This window comes from Camelina sativa, chromosome 17, assembly GCF_030686135.1.
Source record: "Camelina sativa cultivar CO46 ecotype springtype chromosome 17, ASM3068613v1".
NCBI classification, from domain to species: domain Eukaryota; kingdom Viridiplantae; phylum Streptophyta; class Magnoliopsida; order Brassicales; family Brassicaceae; genus Camelina; species Camelina sativa.
This window is the reverse complement of record NC_141896.1, coordinates 28,838,712-28,863,780: the sequence shown is the minus strand read 5'-3', so window position 1 is coordinate 28,863,780 and position 25,069 is coordinate 28,838,712. Positions and strand designations below refer to the sequence as shown.

The window sequence follows — 25,069 nt, the reverse complement described above, 5'->3', positions numbered from 1 at the left end:
ACAAAGCTTTTTGAACTTCCGCTTCCAAAATATCCCTAGTTAGATCTCTGTTCATATTATCCGAAATTAGTGGGGTGATCTCCTGAATCATCTCTGAAATACCCCTAACATCTGATTGCTTAAAAAGATCCTCAAAATATTTTGTAGCAATATTCTCCATGCCCGAGATCGATTCATTTCACATGTTATCTGCATCAAACAAACCAATAATCCTATTCCGCACCCGCCGCTGCTTAGTAGAAGCTTGAAAGAATTTAGTATTTTTGTCCCCAACCCTTAACCAAAATTTCCTACTTTTTTTGTTACCAGTATACTTCCTCATCACGATACGCCTCTTTTAATTTCCTCTCTATACCAAGAATTTCCTCCTGAGAGATCAAATCATCCATTTTCGCCTCCTGCAAAGCCGCCTTCAAGGAAGAAATAAGCTTTGGGCCAGAACATATATTATTCTTCCGCCACCAAGAAATCGAATTCCTACAACTTCTTATCTTATCCACAAAGCCCGGAATCCGGAAAAATTTTGTACGATTCCACCCTGACTTGACCGCCCCTAATAAACCATCTCTCCCTAACCAGCGTTTGTTAAAACAAAATTGCCTATTCCGTTTCGTGTATGACTTTAAGCAAGTTACTAAAATTGGGCAATGATCAGAACTAACCATTTCCAAATAGTCTACCTTAGAATTTGGATAACAGCCATGCCAATCCTCATTACCCAAAGCCCGGTCTAACCGACAACGGACCACCTGATTATTACACCGATTACCTCTCCATGATAATTGTTCACCATAACATGGGAACTCAAGCATTCCGCAATGACGGAGCATTGAAATAAAAGGCACAAAAGAAGAGGCAGGACGCACAGCACCTCCCCTTTTCTCATGATTCCCAATCAGTTCGTGAAAATCACCAATCATAAACCAAGGATCAACACGAAAAGAACCAATACCTGATAGTTTATCCCATACCTTCTCTCGATTTTAGGGAACAGGGTCACCATAAATAAAAGACAAATAAACCAATTGTTGACCAAAGAAAGCTTGAACATCAATAATGCAAATCACTATCATAAAGAACAGAGAGTTTTATTTCATCCATGAAAAATAATGCTAAACCACCCCTAGACCCTTGGGGTTCAACAATATACAAATTATTATAACCAAACTTATTCTGAAATTTTTGTAAATAAGAAAAATATTTCTTGGTTTCTGATAAAAACAAAATGTCTGGTCGATGTTGTTTCCATAAATCACCCAAATAATTCTATGTCAGGTCAGCCCCTATGCCCTGACAATTCCAACTCAGGATCTTCACGTCTTCGCCGGTGGTTTCGGGAGAGCCACCTTCCCTTTCTTGACTTGACGACCACCATCCGCTAGTTTACCACGCAAAGTATTGCCTTGTCTCCCTAGGCTCTTTTGTGTTTTCCCGGCACCTGCAGGTTTAGATAACGCCTTAGCAAATAAACGTTTCCCCGGAGAGGCCAAATTCCTAGCAACTAAATTCCTAGCAACTAACCCAGAACCACTAGCCCCCTTTTTAACAATAGGCCTATTAATCCTCCCTCTAAGAATAGTCAGTTCCTCTAACTTAAAATCAGCCAAGGCATTGTTAACAAGACCCAAAGCAATATCCACTGGAACTGAAAAAAGAGAGGTACCTTGCGGACTACCATCCGTATCAATCTGGGGATCGGTCCCCTGCTCAGAAATAGACACACCCTCCTGTCCTGAGCCAGTTTCAACCAAAGCCGAGCCGCCACCCTCGGTATACTCTCCCTCCTCCAACAAGTCATTGTTCTGTTCCATAAAGTCAGTATCAACAAATTCTTTAGCAGTCCCGATATGAGTGTCACCCTCAGCAACCGATACAACCTGAGAGACTGGAGCCAGACGAACATCACCCTCTTCCTCTTGGATCTGCTTCTCAACACCTCCTTGTTTTGCCTTGTACAAAGGTTTAGGCCACACTGGACCCATTCCCTTCCGGTTAAGATTAAGAGAAGAAACCTGCCCCAAAGATACACCACCTAGCATATGTGAACCTGGCTGACCACCAGAACCACTAGACTCGGCTGCTGTGAGCTGCCTTTTCTGACCCCAAGCTGAACCATGGGATCTCTCTTGATTTCGATGACCATAAGAAACCACATCACCAACAATAGAGTCCTGAACCTGAAAATCTAGATCCCTCTTAACATACTTCTTTGGTTTCTCCCAACTACCTTCGTTTCTATATCCCCCTTGTTTAACCTGTAAATGTTGTCTCTGAGCAAACCTCTTTTCCGCTTGATGCTCCACAACCTGCTTGCCAGCCTCTTTATGCAACTCTGGACATCCTCGCACATCATGTGTAAGTCGACAGCAATGCTCACAAAAACTTGAAAGCTTCTCATACTCAAGAGAAACAATAACCTCATCCCTAGTATCAAAAGGAACAACCATCTTGAAGAGGAGAGGATTGAATCCATTAACAGTCACGCAAAAACTCCCAGACTCCTCATCAATCTCTCTAAGTATGCCCACCTTCTTACCTATTGCTCTTAAGGTCGCAACCTCCCAAAGATGCATGGGGATACCAATTACCTTCACCCAAAAGTTGATTGCAGAAGGATAAATTGAGGAAATAATAGGCTCCCATTTTACCAAAGACACCATCCACCCATCAAAATGATATGGACCGTTCATCAAAACCGACTGAAGATCCTTCTCTGCGTCAAAGTTAAAACTGAAAGAGACCTTGCCCCAAATCTGCTCCCACCACCTTATCCTCCATCTTCCAAATCTTTGGCAAATTAGCCACTAAGGACTTCATTTGTTGAACACTTGGATTCATCAACCGCCCAATAAGAGTCAGCGAGAATTGTTGTATCCGCTGAGCCAGAACCGAGTTAACAATCCTCACTGTTTCAGTATGAACCAATGGTGCTTTGCCTTTGTTAAGAGATAACTGAGATATAATTAACCACCAATGGAGCAACTGAAAACCCAACAAACGACTTTCCAAAGAAACAAGACGCACCCCTCTCTTAGAAACAAGCAACTCTCCAAATAAAGTATGAATGATAGTTCGAAAGAGTGACCGCAGAGACAAACCATTCCATCGGATAAATACCCCTTGTACAAACCACCTATCGTACAAAGTTTCACAAAATCTGCCAGATTCCAACATCCCATAACCAACCAAACTAAATCCCAGAAATACCAATGCCGTATCTTCAACTGATCTCAATCTAAAGAACCATGGAAAGAAGCGGAAGCGAATACCATAAATACCATACCATGAGATCCTCACCTTAATCCACTCAATCGAATCCTCATTCTGAAGGATATGGAAATCTCGACCTGGTAATGAAAAGAAAACCAAACTCCCTGTAAACGGAGATCGAATCCTATCAAGCCAATTAAAATCTCCCATCGAATCAACCCAAAATCAGCCATCGAAGATCCGACTCAAACAGACCTCGTATTCGGGAAATAAAATCTCACAAAGTCCGATCGAACCCAGACCGAACCAGGAACCGATTTCCGATCCATCCCCATTCCCGAAACTCAACCAGAGCACACGAAAAGCCATCCCTTCATCTCTCAAGAACACTGAACCAAGACATCTTAAACCCTAGATCTAATTGCCATCGTCATCGTCATCTTCTTTAGATCTAATCGCCATCGCCATCGTCATGTTTTTAAAAATGACACACTAGTAAAAATGTTCTGCATTGTTACGGAAATAATTGTAGTTATGAAGTGTTTTTCGTAGCTAAAATTTGTTTGTTACAGAATGGTGACAAAAAAATTTAGTAATTATTTGGTCGTAGCAATTTTTTTCTTCATAGCAAATCATCGCAACTTGCTATAATTTATATACTAATGTAAACGTAGCTATTTGCTACAAAATGTTACATTTACTTGGAGGTATTTGTTACAGATGGTGTTTGAAATATACGTAACTATTAGCTTCAAGAACCCACACTTTGGTCGTCGTCGATTTACGACAGTTAGCTACAGAGTCAATTGTCATAAAATTGTTACCAACTACTATGCTATAATCGTGGGAGATTAGTAACAATTATTGTAACAACCCGTCCTGTGGACCCCACTAGCCCCCCGCTAGCTGCACCAACGGACCGTCTGTGGACCCTGCTAGCCCCCGCTAGCCATCCCAACGAATCCCAAGCTGGCCCTGTAGGACATCGATCCTAACCCATCACTGTGGATATGGTCAATTGGTGACAGCTTGTCCTGTGGGAAGGTTGTTAAAGGGTGGGGATCAGGGTTCGAGGAACGCCTGGCGTACCCAATAACCTACTGGTGGATTTGGATATCCACAGTGATGGATTAGGATTGATGCCCTGCAGGGCCAGCTTGGGGTCCATTGGGATGGCTAGCGGGGGGCTAGCAGGGTCCACGGACGGTCCATTGGGGCAGCTAGCGGGGGGCTAGTGGGTTCCGCAGGACGGGTTGTCACAATTATGTTTGAATGCAGCGTAACAATTACCTTCTAGTTGCTACGAATATTGGTAACAGAATAGCTTCTATTTGCTACAATGGTGCTAGTCTTAGATTGTCTACAATAAGTGACTATTCTTTTCCTTGTGGGTGACGTTTACAAATAAAGCGCGAAACATAAATACCTGCAAATATCATTGGAAAACCTTAGTTTGTGGTTACAAATTACAAAAGCTCTGATTAAACCTTAGTTTTGAACATTCAGAAAAAAAACAGAATTTTTAACCAGGATCGAACATAAAGAGTACTAAATAGGTAGATTGAGTAAAGAAAGGTGGGAGTATCAAGTGCATCAGAAGAGGGCACCTCCCACAAGCTCCGCATCCACATCGCCATCGTCTTCTTGCTCATCAGACTCATTAGGCACAGTTGTGGGATGGACAACATCAGCCATTTCTGGAGGTTCAGTCGCAGCTCCGGGATTGGCATATCTGTTCTCACTGTTATTGCCTTGAGCTGGGCTAGAGACCGATGCACCCGTTGCAGAGGTTGGCTGAGCAGAGGGGAAAGTGTTTGCGGAACCTTCAGGCATATATTGCCTCATAAATTCAACCACAGTTGCCAGCTGATCTTGAAGAGATGTCAATTAGCGTTCAAGGGGATTATTTCCACTGCATCAGCTGAGTTTTCCCCACGCTCACGAATGTAGTTTTGACCCCTGAGACCGAAGATCCTCCCATTATGAGAAGGTACAACCTACATTAAAAACATACAAGTCAATATCTCTTCTTACAAACACCAATGTAATCGAAAATATGATTTAACAGAAACAACTTAAACAGTGTTAAGAAGACTTTGGTGTCTGTTACTGCAGACAACAAAACCAGTCACTTCTTGCAGAAAACAACGACGCCTTATTGGTGTGTTCTGCTTACAACATATTCACTTACTGCAAACTGATCATTTCACTTACATTCACTTAAATTATTTCACTTACATGAGGTGAGCTCCAATTAGAATCAGAACCAACATATGAACCTAACTTCGCATAATGATTAGATATCAATTAGCTTACATAACCAAACCCAACAATCATAATTCAAACCGCAAATCTCAACTCTTAAAGCAATGTGAAACATAGATAACCAAAACACAAATACATGCACAGAGAGTGAGAGAGAGTGAGATCATTAACAAAGGGTGAGATCATTAATAATACTCAAAGAACAAAAACTCTTTTTACAGTCCATAAAAATCTGTATATATATATATAAATAAAGAGTGAAAACAAAGAGGTGTGAAACAAAAAGGTGCGAAGACTAACAAGTGCAACCATTGAAAGCTAGGGGTACGACGAAAAAAACACAATTGTTGGATCAAAACATTGCAAATTTATATAAACAAAGAGGTGTAAAACAAGGTGTGAAAACTAATGGGTGCCAGCATGGAAAGCTGGGGGTACAACGAAGAAACACAATTGTTGGACCGAAATATTGCAACTTTTGAGATCATTAACAAAAGGTTTAATAGGTGTGATTTTTAAAAGATGGGGGTATGACGAAGAAACATGATTATTAGAAAAAAAAAACTTGCAACTGTTAGGATTATTAATTATTTTAAATTGTTACATAGATAATAGAAACAATCTCATTCGTTAGATTAAAGTTGACCCCAAAAGTGGGTTTGCTATTATATATAGATTACAAATGCAGAATTTGCATATAAAGCAATATAAATTCACTGTCAAGCGACGACAACAACAATAACATATTGTATTTTGGTTTAAATACCTATATATGAGAACGTGGAGCAAATGTTTAGGATGATAAGGATTATTTGTTATCGGCTGGATACACTCTCGATGGAAATAAACAGGATCTGTCAGATCAAAATGTAAGTAATAGCCAGCAGTGTCGTCATATATCTGATGAAAGCAAAAACTGCACCTCCTGTCTTTAGCTTCGTTTTCTTCGTTGTTGAACCAGACAAGGGAATGTGTACTCTGTGGAGGCCCAATAACTTCTCTTTTATTGGGGCAAACTAATGCTAGAATTCGTGACTCTTTGAATTGTACTGAACGAAAGTCTTCTTTATCAGAGAGAGAGAGAGAGAGAGAGAGAGAGAGAATTGTTACTGGATAGAGGAGGACAAGAGAGAAAGGAGGATGCGCCATTGGTGGGAGAGTAGATGGCGGAGAAGACATAGAAGGAAGAGCCAGAAGGCATCACCGGGTGTAGATCGTCAAGAACAGAGGTTTCGAATTTGTGGCTTCGCGAAACCCATTTCGCCAACCCTCCACAATTTCGAGCAATATATGTCTGAAAGTCTGAAACGAAAGAGATGAAGAAACCAAGTTTCTTGTAACTTCCATTTCACATAATCATTACCGAGATAAAAATAAATAAATTTTTCGTTGAGAAGAGAGAGAGAACCGTGAGAGAAGAATTAAGAAGAAGGCCTGGAAGCCCTGTAACAAGGCATGAGAATCAGTCTCAGATCCAGAATCTGAATCGGAGGGAAGCGGAAGTGATGTCAGTGGTTTTTCACGCCCTATTGGTTCACGGCAAGGTCCACTGCCGCCATATCTAGATTCAAATCCTCCAGTCAGATCCATAAACGGAAAAAACAACACCTTATAGTTGATAAACGGAAAAAACAACACTTATCCAAAATTTCGAATAAGTGTTTTCCCTCCAAACTAAAATTTTAGCTATAATAATGATTTTTGGATTCCCGCTTAACGAAAAAATTTCCTAACATTAAATTAATGCTACGATATAGTTGATATCCGATTTTGGTACTTTTAGTAGCAGCTAGTGAATTCGTGCTACCGTGATATGCTACCAATATCCAAATTTTTTGCAGTATGAGCACAAACAAGTTCTAATTATTAACTTATCATTTTTTTGTACATCAATTATTACAACTATAAAACAAAACATGGCATCAAGTAGATACAAATAATCCAATTTTAATAGTGTACATCACAATTGAGCACAAATATGGACCGAAACAGAAACATGAATTTATCGTCCTTTTACAAAAAAAAAACATAATGAAACACATTTTTAATAATATAGTACAATATTCCCCACTTGTATACTAGTTCTTCTAGATATTTTCTGCTACGTCATATTAGTAGCAATTTCTCATTTTTGTTACTGCTAATTAGTAGCAAACAATTTCCTTTCTTTTAATAATATATTTCCCACAAACTGTTACGCCTTCTAGGTTCCTACAAACATATTCGTCACAAAAGTTGTCATAAATTAGCTATACAGTTGATCTGTAGCTATTCGTATTTAACTTGTGACGAATACTCACTAAATTGATACGAAAAAATAATCTAATATTTGGTCTCTATTGGTTACTTTTTGTAGGTAATTTTTGCTACAAAAATTTTCCGTGGCTATATACCGTAACTATATACCCAATTTTTACTAGTGGTACACTTCGTTAAAAACAATATTCAAATAATAATAGACCACAAAGATAAATATTATGACACATCAGCATTCTTATACTTTGAACTTAACTAAAGAAATCAATCATAATATTGAAGAAAATGATAGAAATCGAAAGATCGTTTCTTTTGTTATTCAATCCTTAAGATATCAATACAATCGTTCTTCTCTTTATATAAAGATTACAGAGGTTTAACCTAGTTCTAGAGTCTTCTACGTAGTGAAGAGCTATCATGTTGACTGACACATGGCTTGATCATAGTAGCATGATTCGAGTGCTGCAAATCTATTCTTTGTCGTCACTTCCATACAAGCTGCAAGTTGTGCTAAGCCTCTATTCTTATCTTGTTCTGTAGGTAACAGTTCGATGATCTTGGGCTTGAGCGTTTGTTCACTAGCCTTCACATTCTTATTCTTCGTACATGTATGGCCTTTTAACGAAACTATATCGTTTTGGTTGTTAGTCTTGACAAATATAACATAAATAACTTTAGAGGCTATATCATTTAATGATAACGAGACGATCAGACGAAAGCATTAAAATTGATAGAAATCGATTCATATTTGGACTATACAAGGACATTAACAATTATATAGGTTAGTGTCCATAATGTAAGTTTAGATTACTCTCTTTCTACACTTTATCTCTTCCACTATTGTAATCGTAACTGATGGGGAATCTCAATTACTTTGATCAAGAACCTGCAGCGTGATCTAATGAATTCCATAGAAAATCTCAGCTCCAGTTTGGAGCTAAGCTGGTTAAAGTCTCGTGTGCATGTTCTTTCTTTCTTTATATTTTGTTCTTTCGTAATCTTTGCATCCGTACAAACAAGTGATGGAAAGAGAGCTGTAAGGTGTATTCATGTAGATATGAGGTGTAGTCCTATAAATTGGTATTGGAGCTCACAGTTGTGGAAAAGAATCGACTTGATTTGAATATCTCAAACACGTAGCTCTAGAACCGAATCGATTCATGTTGATGTTTTGTGAACAATCATTCAACGTTTTGAAAGTAAATGAATTAAAAACGCTCTCTTTATAATTTGATATCATTCAATACCATACCATTAAAGTTCAGACGTTACAAGCATATATATATATGAGAACTATACCAAGTACACTCACTGACTTACTGTTACAATAACTCCTACTAGACATAATAATACTAACTAGTCGAAAACCAGAAGGAAATACTTGTTTGTTACCATTTTCCTATGATATCTGAGGTAGGAAAACATGCTATTTTCTTCTAGTATAAGTGAACCAAGCTCGGCAACACCCACTACAACAAATTTGTCCATTCTTAGCATACAATAAATGCTATTATATGTGATACAATATTATATTTTTGTAAACGCTGTCTCTGCCCAAGCTATAATAGACCCTCCCATACAATAGCGTTTTTTACTCATGCTATTATATTATTATATATAATAGCGTAATGTCTGTGTTATAAATGTTTTAAGGGGGGTGTATTGAACTTCATATTTTAAGAGATTTTGGAATATTCTAAAATCTCCTGTTATTTAATTGATGATTTTTAAAAATCATCTGAAATCCTATGTTATTGAATATGAAATTTATAAAAATCATTTAGAATCTCTTGTTATTCAATCAATAATTTATAAATCTCAACTCAAATCTACTGTTATTCAAAAAATCACAATTTTTTATAAAAAGCTACAGAATGGGATTTTAGGATACTTTTCTAATATTTCTAGTTAAAAAATATGTCTTACAAAATCCCATCCTAAATGGTGAAATTTTGAAAGAAAATATTCTTTTTAATAGGAGTTCAACATCTACTGCAATTTTTTTTTTTATAAGTGCAACTCTCTACTGCTCTCTCTTACTCTGCCGGCGTCGTCACAACTCTCTCGGCCTCCCCATCACTACTACGGTCTCAACTGCCGGCGGCGCCACGACCACCACAACTCTCAACCAATCCATCTCTACCACAAGTAACGAACCTTCTCCGTCACCATCATCTAACATCGATTCTTTATCCAATCCTCTTTGCACATGCGTTCTTCAAACTCCAAACAAAACCCATTTTCACCATGAACCATCTTTACAAGCTTCTCTTGATCTGATTCAAGAAACCACAGCTTCTTCTGTTGATAACTTCATCTACATATCAAACCCAATTTACTCAAACGAAGCTACAAGTAAACAAACCACACCGTTTGAAACACCTCAGTCTTCACCGTCACGGCTTGAAGATGATTAAGACGACGACGATATAACCGAAGAAGATTCAACACCAACATTGTCTCCAATGAAGGATCTGCCTGAAAAGGCGTGCTCTGTTTCACTAAAAGACCGACCCAATATGTATCAAAATCAGATGTCTCAGCCACCTCCGCAGCGGAGCTTCCGACAACGGCGAGTCGGCGACGGTTGGTAACAACTTGAGACATTCATTCTTCTGCTGCTGCTGCATTACATATCGTCAACAATTCAATATTTCACGAGAGAATAAAACAGATCAACAACTTCATTTTCTTGTGGATGTGCTAAACAAACCATCGTTGATTAATTTCCAACTACTTTAAACACTCATTGGCAAAATGAGTTTCTCTTTGATCGTGTAGTCATCATGCTCATGAGGAATATTTATAGTGTTCAGTGTCATCATTGTAACCGGTTTATATCTCATGAGAGCTGCAGTTTCTTCATATGAGATTAATTTTTTTACGAACCTCACTTTTTGGTTAACAGTGACAGCTCTTTATTTTTTCGAAATGCATATCATCTTGGGCCTTTTATTTGTGTCGCAGTTGCTTCACCAACGATTGGAAAAAGAACATGACCAATGTCTATTTTTCTTCTTAAATTAATCAAAGTATGAAAGAAGCTTACGTAAATTAATCAATGACATTCCAAGTTGCTCTTTTTTTTTATTTTTACATATCAAAATCACCTAAAATTCAATAATCAAATCTCAAAAATCTCAAAACTCAAATCTCATCAAATCCTAAAATCCCAAATTTAATAACCAAATCTCCTAAAATTACACTCAAATCTCTCACAATTCTAAAATATTAAAATCTCACTAAATCTCCTAAAATATCAAGTTCAATACACCCCCCTAAATATAGCATCTGTAAATGCTCTTAAAAATTATTCAATAACATTATTGCACTGCTGCTATAATTTATATTGTTGTAATATTTTATTGCTGTTATATTTCCTATAACGTCTTAATATTTGTGCTATGATTTAATATTTTTTTGATAATATTAAAATCCATTGTGCTATATTACATGTTCATATTAGAGCTATTATATGGTTACATTTTAAAAGTTGAACCTGTTTTATATGAAAATATATATAATATAAAACATCCAACAGATACACTTCAATCCAAAAATTACATAAGTCTCAACATACATAAGTTTCAATATCATAAGTTCCCATAAGCTAAACTTCATAAGTCTCAATACCATAAGTTCCCATAAGCTAAACAACACAAGTCTAAATAGCATAAGTTCCAATAATCTAGACAAAGGTACTTCAGTTCAAACCATTACCACATTGTCCTCTGGCCATGCGATTGTTGTACCAATTGCATCTTCCATACACTCGATAGCAGAAGTACACCTCTAAACAGCAACATCATTAACCTTCACCACATCTATCCAAACGTGTACTGCATTAGGTCCCAATGGAGCACAATAGACAACTTGGTCTGGATTGTTTGAAGACCAATGTCCTTCAGCAACGACCCGCTTCTTCACGGTAATATCCAACAATTTGCACTTCTGATTTTCCTTGCTAACTGACTCTTTCTTTTTACGCTGACAATATAAAAACATATTATAAGCAACAACAACAATACCAAACATCAACAATTTATATATTGGCAGGCCATACTATTAGCGATAACATAAATAACACTTAAAGGAGTGAAGTACATTACCGGCGATCTCCGAACAGGTGAGTCTATAACATTTTTAGCTTTCTTGACAGGGGCTGAAGGAGTTGCTTCAGATATCTGATTATGAGATGATACTGTTTGCATATTAGGAGTTGGAATCTGAGACTTAGACAGTGGTGATTCATCTGTGGTTGTTTCAAACACAACTCTACTTGCAGGCCATGCTACGAAAGTCTTCAAACAGTCCTCAATGATACTAATTTCTGTTGTAGGTCTCCATAGAAATGTCTCAGGTTTCAAGACCACATCCACAAGTACCTTTACTGCATTAGGTCCGATTGGAAGTCCATTAACCAATGCATCTGATTCTTTTGACTGCCAACGCCCTTCATCAACAACCACTTCTTCATTTCCCCTCCAATTTAGTAGTGTACACTTGTTTGCAAAAGCTGTATTTGGACTCTGAAACATGTGAAAATATATGTTATTGATTATCAAAATACCCAGTTAATTATATACATATATGTTATTTTTACCTTTGGTGCATTGTCTTCTTGGAGAATACAATTGTCATCTGGCCAGGCAAGCATTTCTCCAACAGCTTGTTCCATATTTAGGATGTTAGTTGTAGGTCTCCATAGGAATGCATCTGGTTTGATTGCAGTTTCCACCAATACTTTATAGGAGTTAGGCCCTAATGGAATCCCATTCACAAAGTCTTGAGGATCAGAAGACATCACACGAGCTTCAGCAACAATCTCACCAGTACCATTATAATCCTGAAGCAAACACTTAGGATGTGCTCTATTAGTGACACTCTACAAATATTTTCATCGTTAAAAGTTAAATGTAAGTTACAATCAATGATACATGATCTACTGCAAAAAAAAAAAAAAAAAAAAACATGATTACGTACCCTTGCAGCTGAATTTTCCCCGACCTCAGGTTCTCTCTCTGTTACATAAAAACAAAAGGTAACTTAGAACTGATGAATCAATACTATTTCACTCTAATAATGCTTTAATGTTAAAAGACTACTAACCTTCAAATGTTCAATGACAGCTTATAAGTCATCTACTTTTCTTTGTAAACTAACTTGCTTTTCTTTCATTTCAGCCATACACTTACTGTTGACTTGGAAAAAAGACAGTTTTTTCATACTCATCCCTCTGCCCATTGCACTTAACCGACCAGGATTATCAGCTCCTAACAATTGTGAAAGACCATCTGACTTTGGATTTGTTGTTGTTGAATGAGGAACACTCTCCAACTCAGCTGCCTTTCTCTGAATAACAAATAAACAAATGCATAAAAAGTTACATTATTTGACTACTAACTCATAAACATGCAAACCAAAAATATAGATTATAGTTTAGACTGACAATCTTTTCAGCGGCGACAATATTAACCGGCATTCCATCTTTTTTGGTTCTTTGACTTTACCCAAACTTTCAGCCTTGTGACCTTCGATGGTTCAGGGCATTCCTTTTTCTGAAATTAAAATAAAAAATGACATTACAAGTAGTGATTTGGCAATATAGCTAAGATCATACAATTAAAAAATCACCATCTCTTCTGCTATTCTAACCATTCCTTTACGGCTGCAAGTGTGAGGAATCTGTTTACGCCTTCGTTCCTTGAATTATCATTAACAACCTACGTAGAAATATTGTTAAAATATAGCAAGCAAGAAATGTTATAATACAATCACAAAACTTACAAAAAGCAAGTACCTTAAAGTTGTTGCTAGTCTTCAATATGATAAATTTGCGCCAATCATTAATCGGGATATTCTTCGGTCGCATATTCATCCTGGCTTGGTTATTAGGAGGTTTTCTGATCTTAGTTACAAGACGTGATTTAAAGCACCTCCACAAACATCCCATCTGGCTCATCATAGAAGTCTTTTGATACTCTTCATCAAGTTCAAACCTAGCCTGCATTTACATTGATAAAACATTGTGAAAAATGAGTGGTAATTAGAATAAGCTAAATTTAACATATTTATAATAGAAAAAATGCAACCTGAATGGATTTCCAGAGAACTGTCTTCAGGTCTGCACTAACCATCCTCCAATCATCAACTAATACTGGAACATGTTCCCGGACAAAACATCCTACATAGGATGCCAGCTTCACTGACCCACGACCATAAGCTTCTCCCATCTCATTGTACTCAACTTTCTCCCGTGTATTTGGATCCTTTGCAATGTATTTCATTCTGATAGGTCCTCGCTTTTTCTTACGATTAGTCTGATGTGTTTCCTGCTCATTATCAGCAACAGGCAATTCAGACTCAGTGTCATCCACTGGATTATCATTTATACCTTCGTCAGCATTTTCAGCAACAGACTTTTCGTCTTCTATATCATTCTGAGTCGCAGGCAGTTCAGATTCCTCATGATTCTGAAGCTCTTCAGATTGATGCTCAGTATCCTCTAAATGTTGTCGTTCAGATTGCAGCTCAGGTTCTATTGTACACACAAACTCTACCGCACTTTCTTCCACATTCTTCTTCCTTTTAGTTGCTTTCTTATTCTGACCCATTTTAGTTCACCTAAAAACACAAGATAAATAGTTAATAAAAATGGTAGACAACAGTTAAACACAAATCATACTTAGTAGACAACAGTTAAACACAAATCACAACATTATTAACAACAAGTGATCAATCAATATAACATAACTAAATGAAGCTTCCATTACAGAACGAGAAGATCCAAAGATACATTAAAGTTTGTAAAACCACAATTTTTTAACTAAAACATTTCTTTCAAACATAAATGCCTTCACAGTCAGCTCTGGCATTTTGTGCTTCATCATCTAAGTCATCATCGGTCATGGACACAACTGATGAAAATGGACCACAATCTAGATTTGCATCTGTTGAATCCTCCTCACTGTATCTCCTGGGAAGACATTTCAGAGCAACATACCAATTAGACATATCATCTTCCCTTGAGTAAAATATTTGCTTTGCTTGAGAGGCTAATATATATGGATCCTTTGAGAATGTAACTTGGTTTGAGGTTAACAAGTGTGAATCCATCTTCCACTTTGACACCATTACCTCTAACTGTCCATTGACACCGAAACAGAGAGACATAAAAGACATGATAGTCCACCAATATTATGTCAAGAACTCTGCCATAGTATGACACTAAATCAACTACTTGTGAAGTGTCTCTTGCACTTGATCTACACATTGCTGTTGCCTCATAAAAGACCCCACTATTCCGACTTTGCCTTTGAACTGAGAAAATATGAAACCTCTGCCCATTTACTATATAACCCGTGTATGACCTGGCTGTACTACGCGGACCATATGCCAACCATTTAAGAGTTTCTCCATGTGTTTCTGAATCAATATGCACCTACAGTTGACAGAAGTCAGCTTAAATTTTTGGGCCGCCAAATGTATATAAATTTCACTAATAAAAGACACTTGCCTGTTCCTTTAACCATGACGCAAAATTCATAGTATGCAACTTCCACAACAATGTTGCATCACGTCTAGCTCTTGCATTAGTATTTTGTAAATATTCCAGGTGCATGCTTGTAGATAGAAAATACATGAAATATTAGACTGTTGTTCATAAATGACACTTGACAAGTGAGATTAAACGGGAAACAACAACTTACTCCACATATGGCTCCACCACAGCCGTGTTTTGTATCACTGCAAGATGGATAATCTGTCTCTCTGATTCAGTAAGCTCCATAGACGTTGCTGCTGATATTGGACGACCCTCTAATATGGACTTGCTTTAATATTCTGTATTTCTATCAAGCTTCTCTTCTACTTTTGTTATCTTCTTCAGAAATTTACCGCAAAACCTCATGCTTTCATCTGCAAGGTATGACTCAGCTATACAACCTTCTGGTCTTGCTCGATTTCTTACATAGTCTTTTAAAATTTTCATGTACCTAGTCAGAACGAAAACTATGAATATCTACACATAATCATCCAATTTTATGAATTTAAGTATAAATCTGGAACCAGTACCTTTCAAAAGGGTACATCCAACGAAAATGTACTGGCCCTCCTAGTCTTGCTTATCTTCCTAGGTGTACCGTCAAGTGCACCATAATATCAAAAAAAGTTGAGTGTTTCCACAACTTCAGCTTCCATTACTGATATTTCCTCTCTATCAATCACACGCTGACACAAATTGTGGTAGAATGTTCACAATCGTGTGATAGCCAACCTAGGACCTTTAGGTAATAAACCTCTAATTGCAACTAGGAGAAGTTGTTGCATTAAAACGTGATAATCGTGAGATTTGAGTCTTGTGATCTTGCAATCATCTAAGGTTACACCTCTCGATATATTAGAACAATATCCATCCGGTCCTTTGAAGTCAAATAGTCTTTGACAAAAGATTTTCTTCTCTGCCTTTGACAAAGACCAAGGTGTTGGGGGAAGGTACGTTCTTTTACCTTGGGATTTAGGGTGTAAATCCTTTCTAATGCCTAGAACTTGAAGATTTTCCGACAATTAATACCATCTTTTGATTTTCCATAATGTAACAGTGTCGATACAATACTTGCAGCCACGTTTCTCTCCACATGCATTACGTCTAAATTGTGTCTTAGTGGCAGCTCCTAACCAAATACAAATACACAGTTAAGGAAATTAATAAAAACCTGAATCGAGAAACTAATTTATATTCAAGCAATCAACATACCTCCCAATAAGGTAGCTTGAAAAAACTTGATCTTTTTTTCCATCTTGATAACTCATCCAAGTCAACTTCTTCTTCTTCTTCTTCTTCCTCTTCCTCGGATTCAAAATCTTCATCCTCATTGTCAGCTACTGAACCAACACATTCAGTCCTTTTTATTTTCTTTCCAGGTTCTCTACCATTTCCAAAACTATTTCTGTAATTTTTCAAGAGTTGAGCAATATTACGGCCACTTAATATTCTGTCCTTTCTCCCATGTTCAGCATGTCCATCAAACCATGTTTTTTTAACTCGATACATATGTGTTGGAGGTAGAGACTTTCTATGGCACATAAAGACATGTTTTCTGCTGTGACTCAACCACAAACTATCTGTGTTCTTCCCAAATATAGGACAACCCATTTTTCCCTTTACTTTGCAGCCAGCCAGATTCCCGTAAGCTGAAAAATCACTTATAGTCCAAAGAAGCATTGCCTTAAGTGTAAACGTCGTTTTACTAAAAACATCATATGTTAATTCTCCATTGCTCAACAAATGCATTAGATCCTCAATAAGAGGTTCTAAGTAGACATCAAGCTATTTCCTGGTTGATGTGGACCTGGAATCAACAAGGTAAGCATGATGTTCTCCTTCGCCATACATAGGTGAGGAGGCAAATTATAGTTCACCAGCAAGACCGTCCAAGAACTATACCTTGTATTCTTCATGATAAACAGATTAAATCCATCTGTGGACAGTCCAAGACGGATGTTCCTTGGTTCAGCAGCAAATGATGGGTATTTATCATTCATTTGATCCCACGTCACAGAATATACTGGATTACGTATCTTCCCATCGTTGCTCTTGTTACTGAAATGCCACCTTAAGTCCTTAGCCATTTCTTCAGACCTAAACATCCTCTTCAGACGAGGAATTATCGGAAAGTACTGTAATACTTTTTGTGGGACACCCTTCGTGACTTCATCAGTGTGCATATTGCTCTTCCATCTTGAAGCCTTACATTTGGGACAGTTGTCTAGCTTCTTGTACTTCTTTCTGAACAGGCAACAATCATTTATGCATGCATGAATCTTTTGATAACCCATATCAAAAGACTTCAGAAATTTCTTCACATCATTTAGTGATGTGTGAAGTACATTACCATCCGGTAACATTTCTGACAATGTCTCAAGGAGATCATTCAAGATTTTGTCGGACCAGCCATTATGTGTCTTCATTCTAAACAATCTTACAATAGCTGATAGCTTGCTATGGGAAGAACATCTTGGATATAAAGGGGTTTCTGCATCAGCTAGCTTTGCGTAGAACTCATCATCTATCTTCTCTTTCCCCTCAGCATTCTCACAATTTCTTAACGGCTCTTCATCCATAAACTCAACAGCTTGATATAAACCACAAATCTATTCATTCCACCGATTTAATTTCTCAATGAATTAACCCCCTGAGTCCACTTCACCGTGATGATACCAATCTTTCCCCAACTTGTAAGTCTCATCCATGCCTCTAGTTACTAGATGAGCAACCACAACACTACACGAATGACGATCTACATATCTACAGTCAACGCATGGGCATATTACCATGCCACTGTCTCCTAACTCAGCAGACACCGTCCGGACAAATTTCCAGGCACCTATTTCGTATGCTGGATCAAGTCTTCATTGTATTTGGAAGGAAGAACGACACAAACGAAGATACCTTAATGTCTATATTCCTTTATTGAAATCCTAACAGTATGTAATCAATTACATACCTGCTAAGATGAACCCATTCCTTGTCCAGCATTTTAGTTTTTAAACAGTTGAATCTAAAACTAAGCATAAGTTTTAAACCGTTAACAAAAATCAATACAGAAATTTAAATAAAGCAGATTTGACCAAAACGAGATTAAAAGTGAAATTTAGTTTCGACAGATTTAAGAAATCAAGCACATGAAAAGGACACAAACATGCAATTTTCAGATTCGACCAAAATCAAGCAACAATCAGTTCAAGCACATGAAGAGAACACAAACATGCAATTTTCAGATTCGACCAAAATCAAGCAACAATCAGTTCGCACATGTAATTTTCGAATATGAACAAAAGTTTTAACTAAAATGTGAACAAACTTACAGATTTGTTGTTTAGGTTTTAGATTTCTCTTCTTTCAAGGTTGTCTTTGTTGTCGGACGAGTTTGACACCTCACAAAACAAGATTAAAAGTGAAATTTAGGTTACTGATTGAAGATTAGAATGAAATTGAAAAAAAAAAAAAATTAGCTGTCTAATTTAGGTTACCTTCGTCGTTCTTCGTCTGAGAAATTGAAGAGGAGAAGATATAGCTCGTCTGAGAAATCGAAGAGGAGAAGATATAGCTCGACGGAGAAATCGAAGAAGAAGATATAGCGCGACACAAAGACAGAAGGAAATCGAAGAAGAAGATACAAAGATAGAAGGAAATCGAAGCCGTCGAAATTTGGTCCGTGACGGTGACGGCGACGGTGGTAGATTGTGTCTAGGTTTTGAGACTTAGACTTTTTTTTTTTTGAGACTTATGTTTTGTGATCGAATGAAATTTTTGGTTAAGTGTTAGAGCGGTTGAATAAAATTATGGGCCGCCAAAGTGATTTTCGCTTCCCGCTTATGCTATAAATGGGCTTAGCACTAATAAAGTGCTGTAATATAATTGCTAAAATCCGAAACTATTCTTTAACAGCAGTTACAGAATTAGTTATCAAATGGTGCTATCAATGATGAGCAATTTTGTTGTTGTGACCTTACAAAAGAACAGAATTATCAGTGCACCAACTCCATAAGCATTACCAAACTAGTTTCTTCCTCATCCAGTTCATAGTTTCAGTATGGTTCGGTTTGAGATCATCAAAATAGGCAATAGTCAACAATTCGACGGATTTGGAGATTTATCGCTCAGAAGACAAGGATGTTTGCTCATATAAGGGATATAGGGTTAAATGATACGCTTGTTGAGCAAGCTCCGCTCCTGCCGTTAGCAGAAAAAGAAGAGGCAGACCCCGCGAAGAAAAAGAAATGGAATGAAGATGAAGCGACAAAGATATATCAGTGTGAGAAGGCGATGGACATTATTTTCTTAAACGTAAAAAATAAGGTCTTGAGGAAGACCGATAGATGCAACTTGGCAGCAGAGACGAAGTCGATGTTAAAGAATCTGTATAATGGTGAGAACCTTGCCTAATAGAGTATATCTATAGTTAAGGGTATACACATTGAAGATGCAAAAATCAAAGTCCGTACATACCCACGATCATAGCACTTGGCGGGCTTTACTAACCTGGAATTCTCATATCCTTAGTAATAGACTTATTTTGGGCCTCCCTTCCGCATACAAAATCAAAACCATGCGAGAGTAGACCATACTACATGTGCTTGACTATGAGTGTAGTAATAGCAAATACTCTGAATCTCGGGATCAATAAGAATTTTTGGAGAGTCAAATGAAATTTATAAAAATATCTTAGCACCGACATGACTAATTTATAGAAGTATTCTTGTAGACCCTTAAACTGAACATTAAAAGATGTGTTATTAAAATGAAGGCCTACTAGCTGATATGTTTAAACAGAAACTTGGAAACAAATAATTTGTTGGCACAAAAAATAATTTATTCGGAGAAATATGATTACTATAGTTCATGTTTGAACCTTTCAATTTCAACTTAATTAACCATTAGACTAGGTAAAAACCTTGTGTGCCAAAGAGTCAAGTTGCTTAACCAACTCATTAGTTAAAGAGGGTGAGGGAAGGTGAAGTTGTATTAAAAGCTACGACTTCTTCAAAGTCAAAACGTCAGATGAACAAAGCCGAACCAATCATTACGACTAAACTAAATATTGAAATATTCCAACATGATAATACAATTAATACTTTCAGTCATGATCAAACGTGCTAAGCACTTCACCCAAATTTTAAAATTTTATGGCATGAAAAATGGACTTCTTCCCTACCTTAGATGATTGTGTGTAGTAACACAGCCACAAAAAAAAGCCCCTTCACATGAGGACAATGGGAAAGACTCCGGTCCTTCCACTTCATCATGTTGTCTTCTTATTTCTGCTTGTATTCCAAGCCACTGGCCAGCAGCAGCCAGGACTCACGAGTCCATATATTGCCCCAAGAACGAATCAAGTACCCGCGGTAATCATTGGAATGTTTATGTTCACACTCTTATTCAGTATGTTGGCTTGTTGCGTTTGCTATAAATACACAAGCACATCTCCTCCTGGAACCACCTCTGACACCGATGGAGGAGGTGGAGAAGTAGCGTGGACGAGGAGGACAAGCCGTGGACTTGAACCGGATGTGATAAAGTCGTTTCCTTCCTTTCTTTACTCACAAGTTAAAGGGTTAAAGATAGGCAAAGGCGGCGTGGAATGTGCCATCTGCCTGAACGAGTTTGAGGACGAAGAAACGCTGCGGTTGATGCCTCCTTGTAGCCATGCATTTCATGTTGTTTGCATCGATGTCTGGCTCTCTTCTCGCTCTACCTGTCCAGTTTGTCGTGCTAATCTCCCTCCCAAACCAGGTAGCGATCAAAGCTCTTTAAATCCATGTATACATTCACATGATAATCAGGATATGGATCTTGAAGATGGAAACACGCGAAGAAGTGTATTGGAATCTCCAGATGTACGTTTGTTAGATAGATTGAGCAATAACACTGGGGCAAACAGACCCCCTCGGTCGAGGTCAACAGGGTTATCAAACTGGAGAATAACGGAGATTTTGTTCCCAAGATCTCATTCAACCGGGCATTCTCTAGTTCCACGTGGAGAGAACCTTGACAGATTCACATTGCAGTTACCAGAAGAGGTACGTAGGCAATTGAGCCTCACGACGTTACCACAAGCTAGGAGTTCAAGGCAAGGATATAGGAGCGGTAGCGTTGGGAGCGAGAGGAGAGGTATTCCTCATGGACGCCGATATAATAGACGGAACATTTCTCTTTCTTTCTCTTTCTCTTTTCAAACTGCCTCTCTCCAGTCAGCTAAAGGCATCAAGGAAAAGGAGCTAGGAGAAGGGTCATTTGAACGCCTTAGGCCAGAGATGCATGGTCTGGTCTAGTATAAATTTGTTGACTACATCAACTTTTCTTATTGACAAGGTTAGATTATTATAGAGAACGTCATCAGGTGTGTCTTAACCATGAAAAACAATATTATATATGTAGGTTTGTATACAAATTGTGTGGAGGTAAACAAGAGCACAAGAGAGCTATATTGTACAGTTTCTATGTGAATCGAAGGATTTAATAGTATATGATTGTGAACTTTGGATTATAATTACGATTGATATAAAAATTATCCTCTTCTTTATAACAATTCTTCCGAGTTATGTAAGTATCAACCTATATAGGATGCTCATGTAATGTTCATGTGATACTAGAATGTTAATACTTGAGTCAGATCAACTGATAACAACATAACAAAAAAACCCATAAGAGTAATTTCTGAGATTTTTAAAAACTTTCATCAATCATACTATATAGTTCACATATTAAAAAAGAAAAAAAAAAAAAAAAACTCGGAAATAAACTAAACCGGTAATGTGGTCTTCTTGGTTTATTTTGGGGTTTCAATAAAACCGGATGGAGTTTCAATTTAACCGGATCTATCTTCTTCTTTCTTCACCATGGTCATCTCAACGGCTGAGCTTGTAGTTGTGGCGGAGGAGGAACCAGAATCTGATTAGTGCGATTTACCTTTCTCCCGATGGCTTCGACTCTAATCTCCTCATCCCTCTCTTCCTCTTTCTTCCCAACCCAAAATATCAGCCGCATTCAAATCCCGACGACTTCAATTCCCGGAGGTTGCAGTATCCGCACACGCCGTTCAAAAATTGTCTCCAAATCACTCGATCTTCCACTTCTCCCTTTCAGCATGAGCGAGGTTAGCTCCATAAAAGATATCAATTTTGAGCTTACACTTGTTGTGAATGTTGTTCGTTTATGCTTTTTATACACAGGTTCTTGTACCAACGGAGAGCAAAACTTTGCATTTGTATGAAGCAAGGTACTTAGCTCTACTTGAAGAGGTACACTAGTCTCTGGTACATTGCACTATTAGATTTTACATCATTACATGTATTGGTTAGTGAAACATGTTGGTGTTTTGGTTCTAGTCAATGAAAAGGAAGAAGAATATGTTTGTTCATTTCATTCTCGATCCTATTTCAATTAGTGAGACTGCAACAGAAGCTTCCTTTGCTGCTCGATACGGCTGCTTGGTACTTATCGAAAACGTAAGCATTTTTCACTTTTTTTTTTTTTTTTTTTTTTTTATTTTATTCGCTCATGACATATATTTGTAGGTTGAGAGATTAGACGTTGGTGCACTTGTTTCTATTAGAGGCGCTGGTCGTGTGAAGATTTCGCGGTTTTTAGGGGTAAGATTTCGGATATAAAGTATGTGTTTGGTTAAAACATAAACTTTTTAGATAACAAACAACTAAAATGCGGTATCTTGGCTTCTTGACTTCTGCGAGCTTCTTCTTCTCTTAATTCAGGGGTAAGATTATGGATATATAGTATGAATTTGTAATCTTTGGTTTAAACTCTGACTTGAGGTAACGATAGCTTGTCGAGTAGAACTAGACCGCAAGCCACTCTGTTCCTTCTCGTTGGCCAAAACAGTTGATTAACCAGAAAATGTTGTTATTCAAGCTTACCTTATGCTCTTTAAACATTTTTTTAATGTTTCATTTGACGAGATTATTCAAGTTGATTTCTTTGTTTAGAATCTCAGAAGTTGATTTTCTGACAATATGAATTGTTTTCTCAGGCAGATCCTTACTTGTCCGGAGAGGTCAGACCAATACAAGATCGTGTGAATTATGAGAGCAGAGATGAATTAACCCTTAAAGTGTCCCAGCTGAAGGAAACTATTAATAATCTTAACAGCTTGGAGATCAAACTTAAGGTACAAACCTACCCGCAAAAATCTCTCTTCTTCATTGTGTCATACATGGATACAACAACTGTACCTGTTGTATCTAGGGTTCTTTTACATTTATCTGCTGTTGCAATAGGCTCCAGCAGACTCGCCGCTACAAACTCGTCTCATCAACTCTCTAACCTGGGCTGAAGATGAGCCGCCGGTTGAATGTGACGAATCATTCTTACCTTCTCTCCAAGAGCGTCTATCTTTTTCTGCATTTCAACCCATTTCTGGTAATTCCTCACATATTTTTTTTTCTTTCTCGTGTTTTCTTGTTTCAAAAAGCTTTTCAGTTTGAAGTATCAAATCTTACATCACAATAACGCCAAATCATCCGTTTTGTCGTGTATGCAGGATCGTCAAAGTCGGAACTATCAAGGTTACAACAAGAGAAATTAAAAGCAATGGATATGAAAGATACAGTAGAGAGGTTAGAACTCTCCATGGCACTCATAAAGGAGAACATTTCCTCAGTTGCGGCCAAACTCGCCATCCAATCCTTAGATATTCGATAATAGCTAGACCATACAATAAGTCTCTCGTTGTAAATGTGTGTTATTCGTAAAACTTAGTGAATATTTTATTACAGCCAAGAAAGTGTATTTCTTGTTTGAAACTTTGATTCATAGGTGTAAAGAAGCAATAAGACTAGAGTAAACATTCACCCTTCCTTTGTTCATGATAGGCCAAAAACATCTCACCCAGTCTAATCATAAGGGCTCCTTTTTGGAGGTGATGGTACCCTTCCAGTCCCACAAATAAAGAATGTTAAGACTTTATAATTTCTCTCGCAAATCCATTCGCCTCTGAAACATCTTTGCAAGACCTCAACTTCTCCTCTAGCTTCTTCAGCTCTTGGTTGTAGTCTTCCAAATCAGACGGTGGCATGATGCCACCATTTCTAAAAACCAAAACAATGCGCTCCAAGTTCCTGACTCCGTAAGCAAAATGCTGGGTACACGCGTTGATCAGCTCTAGTTGAGTTGATTTGCCATCAGCCTGATAGACTCCATTCTTAGGCTTGATATATGTTTCAAACACATATAGCATAACCACGATCAGTCTTTCAACCACTTGGGAGCGAATATTATTATCTTTTTCCCCTGTAAACTTCATTATTAATTGAGTACCGAAGAGTAATAAAGAACGTATGTCATCAGATACTAGCAGCATTGCTTCAGCCACATAGAGTGAGAGCTCAACTCCGAGTCGAAAAACCTCCTCCTTCTGTTTCTTCTTCTCCGTAGTCCTGCACAAAATTGACATTTTCAATTTTCGTAACCTGATCAGTAAGACTAAGAAAACAAAAGGGAATAAATGAAAGATCATGCACTCACCCTAGAGTGTAAGGAGAATATCTGGACTGTGGTAATCTCTTGTTGTTACGGACAACACGGTCGTGAGTCGTCATTGACATAGATTCCATCTTCATTGAAATGGTCGAGATGTTTGAAGGATTCATCGAGGAGAGCTCCAGATCCAATCTATAAAGCAAATTTATAATGTAAGTTTCCAACGCGTTTTGATTATCAATCGGGCAAACCTTGAAAGGAGTCGGGAGACCTTTAACACACAATAACCCTAGATCGTAACTTTAACCTAGAGAGAATATAAACGAACGCTCTCACCTTTGA

At 37.6% G+C, this 25,069-nt stretch overlaps 2 protein-coding genes and 4 pseudogenes across 6 annotated transcripts; 3 read left to right on the top strand and 3 right to left on the bottom strand.

Annotated features, from left to right (window-relative positions):
• Positions 1–302: 302 nt before the first annotated feature.
• LOC147924450 (uncharacterized) lies at positions 303–920 on the bottom strand. Its single transcript, XM_087496782.1, has one exon. It carries the CDS (start codon positions 918–920, stop codon positions 303–305), a length of 618 nt encoding a protein of 205 aa, XP_087352908.1.
• A 7,504-nt stretch (positions 921–8,424) lies between these two features.
• On the top strand, positions 8,425–10,469 carry LOC104759709 (uncharacterized; annotated as a pseudogene).
• Positions 10,470–11,301: 832 nt separating this feature from the next.
• On the bottom strand, positions 11,302–18,283 carry LOC109130121 (uncharacterized; annotated as a pseudogene). The gene is made up of 14 exons (XR_015586183.1): positions 18,237–18,283; positions 16,487–18,139; positions 15,805–16,403; positions 15,431–15,725; positions 15,040–15,051; positions 13,824–14,330; positions 13,519–13,735; positions 13,366–13,454; positions 13,181–13,289; positions 12,834–13,083; positions 12,715–12,752; positions 12,335–12,616; positions 11,841–12,260; positions 11,302–11,718 (listed from the first exon to the last, which is right to left on the bottom strand). The product of XR_015586183.1 is annotated as an uncharacterized LOC109130121 (transcript).
• Positions 18,284–20,397: 2,114 nt separating this feature from the next.
• On the top strand, positions 20,398–21,821 carry LOC104757835 (RING-H2 finger protein ATL34 pseudogene; annotated as a pseudogene). The gene has a single exon (XR_015587147.1). The product of XR_015587147.1 is annotated as an RING-H2 finger protein ATL34 pseudogene (transcript).
• Positions 21,822–22,068: 247 nt separating this feature from the next.
• Positions 22,069–24,102, top strand: LOC104757837 (uncharacterized). Of its 2 annotated transcripts, none has more exons than XM_010480627.3 (7): positions 22,069–22,388; positions 22,465–22,533; positions 22,621–22,740; positions 22,810–22,884; positions 23,280–23,417; positions 23,527–23,668; positions 23,790–24,102. In XM_010480627.3, the coding sequence occupies exons 1-7, from the start codon at positions 22,212–22,214 to the stop codon at positions 23,948–23,950; spliced, it is 882 nt and encodes a 293-aa protein (XP_010478929.1). In that variant the 5' UTR covers positions 22,069–22,211; the 3' UTR covers positions 23,951–24,102. The 2 variants fall into 2 exon arrangements, 1 of the variants encoding a protein (XP_010478929.1); XR_015587144.1 differs by having other exon boundaries at positions 22,115–22,388; positions 23,495–23,668.
• LOC147924449 (uncharacterized) lies at positions 23,789–25,034 on the bottom strand (annotated as a pseudogene). Its single transcript, XR_015587145.1, has 2 exons — positions 24,773–25,034; positions 23,789–24,684 (listed from the first exon to the last, which is right to left on the bottom strand). The product of XR_015587145.1 is annotated as an uncharacterized LOC147924449 (transcript).
• Between the last annotated feature and the right edge of the window lie 35 nt (positions 25,035–25,069).